This window comes from Octopus bimaculoides, chromosome 11 (genome assembly GCF_046866305.1).
Source record: "Octopus bimaculoides isolate indiv1 chromosome 11, ASM4686630v1, whole genome shotgun sequence".
NCBI lineage: Eukaryota > Metazoa > Mollusca > Cephalopoda > Octopoda > Octopodidae > Octopus > Octopus bimaculoides.
This window is the reverse complement of record NC_142938.1, coordinates 24,118,432-24,125,967: the sequence shown is the minus strand read 5'-3', so window position 1 is coordinate 24,125,967 and position 7,536 is coordinate 24,118,432. Positions and strand designations below refer to the sequence as shown.

At 39.3% G+C, this 7,536-nt stretch overlaps 1 protein-coding gene across 1 annotated transcript; it reads left to right on the top strand.

Annotated features, from left to right (window-relative positions):
• The first annotated feature begins 540 nt into the window (after nucleotides 1-540).
• Nucleotides 541-6,802, top strand: LOC149133211 (uncharacterized). The gene is made up of 4 exons (XM_089360509.1): nucleotides 541-728; nucleotides 1,556-1,892; nucleotides 4,954-5,108; nucleotides 6,719-6,802. Exons 2-4 carry the CDS (start codon nucleotides 1,769-1,771, stop codon nucleotides 6,800-6,802), a joined length of 363 nt encoding a protein of 120 aa, XP_089216635.1. The 5' UTR covers nucleotides 541-728; nucleotides 1,556-1,768.
• Nucleotides 6,803-7,536: the final 734 nt, after the last annotated feature.

The following is a 7,536-nucleotide window of genomic DNA, read 5'->3' as shown; positions in this document are numbered from 1 at the left end:
TGACTATCCTCTACCAATCAAATCCTATTCAAAACATATACGAATTTGAGCCATGAACTCCTTATAGAAACAGGGCAAACATGTCCCCCAACCATAAACCACAGCAAAAAAAAATCATTCACTTATATCTCTCCACACCGCCACAACAACAACTGCAACCCCAACAATCACCACCATAACCAACACCAATTTTGCCTACCTGCCACATCACCATCACTAGCAGCACGCTGATATCACCACAATCATTACACCACAACGTAACCCTCATCACCACTTCTAAATCCATTATTGCAACATTAACGCCTTTAGTATCACTGTCGTAACCATAACACCCTTAAATCAAAACTACAAACAAGACTATCGCTAAGTTAATCGATAGCAACAATGACAACACCTACACTATATTAAAAAACCCGTTAATTCACAAAGATGTATCTTTTACTTGATCAGTGAAGCGTGACAGCAAGCAATAGCTTGTCATTAAATATTTTGTTTAACTTAGATGAGAATCGTTTTCACACTTGATTAAAATAAGCGTTGTTGACTGAAGTGGACAGAAAGTGACAGCGTCAGAAATTAGCAATATCATTAGACACAGTCGGCTGCAGTGAATAATACAGACATTTTTGGACATTCAGTGATAATTCTAAAAGTAGATGATATTGTTGAGAAGAGTGGAAAGTCCTTAACCTTGTCAAATACAGTTGTTACTCTCATCTCTACCAAACGTAAGTTGTGTTTCCTTATATTCTACTGCTCTTGGGTCCCAAATAATAGAGGTGGGGTTGAAATAAGCAGGTGGGTTGCTTAAATTCATATAAGATTCATATATAAATTCATATAAGATTCATATATAAATTCATATATAAATTCATATAAATTCATATAAGATTCATATATAAATTCATATATAACTTCATATAAATTCATATAAATTCATATAAGATTCATATATAAATTCATATAAGATTCATATATAAATTCATATATAACTTCATATAAATTCATATAAATTCATATAAGATTCATATATAAATTCATATATAACTTCATATAAATTCATATAAATTCATATAAGATTCATATATAAATTCATATATAAATTCATATAAATTCATATATTCATTTGCTTAAAATCATATAAGAAGGTGGGTTGGAATGAACGGGATGGGGGATTTGGAAAATCTCTCCGCCTCTTATGAGTTTGCTACAATATCAAAACCTATGACCATCTGCGGGTCATCTAAGACTTGCAGGAGGGAAAGAGAATGGTGTCTTCACACTGGGAACTGTTCTCAGTACTTGCAATAGAGTGTTTTTCGCTAAAGATACCCAAAATGCCAAGTGGTGGTGCGTAAAACTGGCAACGGAGACCATCTAACACTACTTGTTTGCTGATCCTCATTTCCTCTCAACCTTCTTCTTCTCTCTCTGTCTCTCTCTCCTCTTTCTCATTACATCTCTCTATATACATATCTTCCCCACCCTCTCTACCACCAGCTATTGCTATCTTCCCTTATTGCTCTCCCAGTATCTCTTCATTTCTCTATTTCAGTAGATCCAAGGACAAGAATGTTCCAGTTTACTCTTACCAGCCCAACTGTGACTACGGCGTTGCTTTTAACCCTTGTAAATATCGCGATCGTTACCCCCCCAAGAGAGGGAAGCCGTCTTCAAATATTTGGGTCCTGGTAACACCTACTCTAGTTATGGCTGGTCTTCATTTCAAAAAATCTACTCGACTCAGCGTCTAACAGAATGTGCATTGATGACTTTAAACAGGGAAGGACAATTCTTCAGTTATGACAATCTGAGCCAAATTTGTGAAACTTACGGGAGAGCTCCGAATGTGAGCAATACAAAGAACAGAAACAAAATGTGCTTTTATAAAAGTAAGTGAATTACTATCATTATTATTATTATTATTATTATTATTATGCTGGTTTTTTTTCTTCTTTCTTAAAATTTTCTTCCATTTCTCGCCGAGTGTTTTCCGTACACCTAGGGCAGAGAAGCTCATTGTATGCATTCCCAGTTTACACACACAAATTCACAGGTAAAATATGTATTAAAAAAAAATACATAAATAAATTCATGAATGGATGTTGTTTTCACAGCGATAATGTTCTTCTCAGTACATGAGTCATTCCAGTTAACACGATTTTTGTACTTCCTGTAGGGACGGTAAGCCTGGTATCATATTCAAATAAGTTTCAGTACCTTTTTTTTTTATCATTCCTAGAGATCCTACAATCACTGGTACGGTAGTCGCCTTGAGGTGCCACATTTTTTCAATTTCTATTAGCAAGTCTTGATATTTACTGATCTTGTCAAATTCTTTCGCCGCTATATTATGATCGCAATTAATAAACACTTCTTCTTTGTCTGATCTTTTTATTATTATTATTATTATTATTATTATTATTATTATTATTATTATTATTATTATTATTATTATTATTATTATTATCTTCTTTCAATTCTGTTTCTATTTCTTGTCAAGTGTTTTCGCAACACCTAGGGCAAAAAAACTCACTGTATACATTGGTAGGCTCTTAAAATAAAGACAGCGGATTACTCATTTACAAAGTCATCTGATAGAAAAAAAAGGGAAGAAAGACAGAATAAGAAGGAAAAAAAGAAAAAAATGAAGACAGAAATCAAAGAAAATAAGGGGGAAAAGGTAAGAAAATTCTCAGCGATTGTCACTGTGAACTTTCTTACTTTTTCAATACGAGTAACGTACCAGTTAACACAATTTATTGCACTTTCTGCATGGATGGTAAGTTAGGGTTCATCCTCAAACAACTTTTAGTCCCTTTTTTTTTCATTATTCCAGGTGCTCCTACAATTACTGGTATTTTAACCGTCTTGAGATGAAACGTTTTTTCGACTTCAATCAGCAAATCTTTGTCTTCTTAGCTTATCAAATCCATTTGCCGAGATATTATGATCACAAAGGATGCTCATATCAACCAATAAACAGACTTCATTGTTTTGGTTTTTCACAACAACATCTGGTTCATTAGCTTTGATGGTTCTGTCTGTATATACTGGCAAGTCCGAAAGTGTCCATTTTCTCCCTCAGTTACACCCTCAAGATGGTGCTTGTACCATTTGTCAGCAGTTTTGATTTTATAATGCCGACATATTATCCAGTGTAGATATTGGCCAACTCTGTCATGTCTAGATTTGTGTTCTACTGGTGCTAAAAACTTACACCCAGAGATTAGGTGGTCTACTGTTTCAATTTTACCGTTGCAATATCGGCCCTTTGAGTCTATTCCATTTTTCATCATATTGACTTGGTAGTTCCTGGAAGCAGCTCTGCAGCAGCTCATAACAACAATGATAATGGCTACACTGTTGCAATAGCTATAAAGGTTGGCAGCAATGACACAAACCACAGTGCTATTAGTGCTAACTAATGGTGAACATCTTTTCGATTTCAACTTTGAGCTTGCGTCGATCACTGTACCTCAGACTGTGGGAGGGTGGGGTTGCTTGGTCCTGGTCTTCTCTAATATATCGGCACAACATCCTCACTATATCTTGTTGGTCATCATCGTATTCTTGTGATATTGCTCTTCTCATTACTTCTGTTTCATTTGCTGACAATGAATTTACATTTACACTTTGCTGTACTTCTTCACTGCTGTCATTTAATGTAATCGAATTGTTGTTGGCACTCCGTCGCTTACGACGTCGAGGGTTCCAGTTGATCCGATCAATGGAACAGCCTGCTCGTGAAATTAACGTGCAAGTGGTTGAGCACTCCACAGACACGTGTACCCTTAACGTAGTTCTTGGGTGATATTCAGCGTGACACAGAGTATGACAAGGCTGACCCTTTGAATTACAGGTACAACAGAAACAGGAAGTAAGAGTGAGAGAAAGTTGTGGTGAAAGAGTACAGTAGGGTTTCGCTCAATAAACACTCACAACGCCCGGTCTGGGAATCGAAACCGCGATCCTATGACCTCGAGTCCGCTGCCCTAACCACTGGGCCATTGCGCCTCCACGTAATCGAATTACCCCCACCCTGTAAATCGCTGGCCTTGGGCCGAAATTATTCAGGTGGCGAGCAGGCAGAATTGATAGAATGTCTGATAATTTCTTGAGTTAGTTGTCTCTGTTATTTACAACCTAAGTTCAAATCCCATCCGTGTCCACTTTGCCTTTCATCTCTCTGGGTACAATGAAGTAAGGTACGAGTGAAGTATTGGGGTCAATTGTAAAGGCTAAACTCTTTCCCTCAAAACTCTTGACCTTGTGCCGAATTATAATTATATTTTTAATAATTATATTATCACCATTAATATTTTCTATATCTCATAAGGCGCAATGGCCCAGTGGTTAAGGCAGCGGACTCGCAGTCATAGGATCGCGGTTTCGATTCCCAGACCGGGCGTGGTGAGTGTTTATTGAGCGAAAACACCTAAAGCTCCACGAGGCTCCGGCAGGGGATGGTGGCGAACCCTGCTGTACTCTTTCACCACAACTTTCTGTCACTCTTACTTCCTGTTTCTGTTGTGCCTGTAATTCAAAGGGTCAGCTTTGTCACACTGTGTCACACTGTGTCACACTGAATATCCCCGAGAACTACGTTAAGGGTACACGTGTCTGTGGAGTGCTCAGCCACTTGCACGTTAATTTCACGAGCAAGCTGTTCCGTTGATCGGATCAACTGGAACCCTCAACGTCGTAAGCGACGGAGTGCCAACAACACAATCTCATAAGGCACAGAACTCGCAAAATGCTTAGCAGCTTTTCGTCCGTCTCTTTACGTTCTTAGTTCAAATTCCGCCAAGGTTGACTTTTCCTTTCATCCTTTCGGGGTCGGTAAAATAAGTACCAGTTGAGCATTGGGGTCGATGTAATCGACTTAAACCCTCCCCACGAAATTGCTGACCAAAATTTCAAAATTTGAAACTAATATCTTTTATATTTCAGCTGACACATTGATTTTAGCCTATAGAGTACGCATACCGACGTCTGTGAATGTCTATAAAAGCTTCCTCTACATAGATCTTTCAACACGGATACTTGACTCGAGCATCTACCGAGCTACAGCCATTAATTCATGGAACCGTCTTCCGGTCGATTTGGTACGTATACACACACACACACATGCACACGCACACACACACACATGCTCACATACACACACGCTCACATATATTGTACACACATATCTACAGTAACAAACAGGCAGTATACTCACCAACAGAGTTACAAGGAGACATATTTTAGAGCAGTCAACAAAATTGAACAGATGCACTAGTTTAGGTTATCTCTACAGATTTTTCTAAAGAAATTATAGCTTACATTGATTTGTTACGACGTTTCCTATCCGAGTATGTCTAATGTAAACAACGATGAGATCGAAGATGACAAAAGGGTGATGGGTGTATATGCTGTTTTGAGTTGTTGTTTCTTCGTCAGCACTACTAACACAGTATTGACTTATAAAAGCGTTTAGTATATTGGCACCTGTGCCCAGCGTCACCTTTCTGGCACTTGTGCCCGTGGCATGTGTAAGGACTTTCGAGCGAGATCGTTGGCAGTGCCCCTGGACTGGCTCTTGTGCGGGTGGCACGTAAAATACACCATTTTGAGCGTGGCCGTTGCCAGTACCGCCTGACTGGACTTTGTGCCGGTGGCACGTAAAAAGCACCCACTACACTCTCGGAGTGGTTGGTGTTAGGAAGGGCATCCAGCTGTAGAAACTCTGCCAAATCAGATTGGAGCCTGGTGTAGCCATCTGGTTTCACCAGTCCTCAGTCAAATCGTCCAAGCCATGCTAGCATGGAAAGTGGACGTTAAACGATGATGATGATGATGATGATGATGATTATGGTTGCACAACGAATTACGGTGTCCCTACAAGTCATTAATTATGTACCAGTATTTCATTGATACATATATCAATGGATTTTAGAAATCTGAAAGAAGTTAAATCTAATTGAATTCTAATTCAGAACGTAACGCAACTAAATACCAAAAGATTTTAATAATTTTAAAAATAATTGTTTTGTAGTGACAATGACACACGCAATTCATATAAGTCGAACCTCGACTTTTCACTGATATTCATTCCATTAAAACGTCATGCCGTTATAGAGCTCCCTTCTATGCCATGCCGACTGCCCTTAACGAAATCATAAAGCATGGTGTAGACGCCGCGGGCTTCCTTTCCTAACTGGAGTCTGCGGGCCTAGACCAAGTGGACGCTACAAGGCCTGACAGTATGACAGTTTTCCCATTTCGTAGTTGCAGGCCTCTCATCTGGGATGCCAATTGCTGTGACATTTTCTACAGTGACATCTTGGTATGTTCAGCCACCAGCCCTGGCTCCGCTGCTCGTCAAGTTAAGAAAAGCAAACTGTCAAGGTATCGGTTGCTCTCTTACAGGTCTATAGTCGAGCTTGTGGCAGTGGAGGCCTCCGGCGCTCTCGGCCCCCGACCACTATTGAGGCAGAGATAACTATCCACAAGTATGAGCCCTGTATGTCAGAGGGCTGTTCCAGCGCATTTCCCATACCGTCCTCTGGGGCAACGCCTTTCCATTTTCTCTCCTGAGACTATGAGGAAGGCTGAATTACAGGAAATCAAAAGAATGTAAGAATTTCGTAGCTTCTTTCTTTTTTTCCTTATCCTTTTGATTTCATTTAGATATAATTTTTTAAAATGTAAATATTGTTATTATAATGTTAAGAGATTAACCCTCACCATTTATCATGTCTTAAGTTCTAACGAGACTACCATCACTGGTGGCACTAATAGATACTACTTGTGTTAACACATCTTGATAAGACACAGAAAAACACAACACAGCTAAAACTTACACAACACTTATTCTGTTTCAACCGTCACTCACCACTAAAACACGTAGAAAATCACTTGACATTTATGAAATTATTACCACTCAACAAAATATATTGTACACAAAAAGACACACCAAATATTCAAATAATACCATAAACAGAGAAAAGGTAACACAATTAGAATCATATGTAATGTTTAAACACAATGATTCACAACAGAGTTTCACCCACTGCTGCGGTAAATACTCGAATGAAAATTATTGAAACTAAGACAATAATGATGATTTTATGAAAAGTTGTTACAAGGTCAGCAATATTATTGGGAGTGTGATAATCGATTACATCGATCCCCAGTGCTCAGCTGGTATTTATTTTATCAACTCGGAAAGGACGAAAGGCAAAGTTGATAGTGACGGAATTAGAACGCCGAACGTAAAAGACGGACAAAATGCTGCTAAGCAGATATCTAGTGCAACTCTCAACAGAACGAGAGAATTCCTATTTTCGTATGCAAGCCGGTGGGGCTCGCTCTGAGCACTCTAATTTTTTCACAGTGAACGTACCGGCAGCCTCGGACACTCGGCGAAGAGCATCCTCGGAGGAACCGTGTGAGCCGAAACGACCGGGAAGTGGACGCGCTACCGCAACGCGAACGTCGACGCCCGATGATGGCTGCCTCGTGGCTCCCGCACTGACCCGCGCGACTACG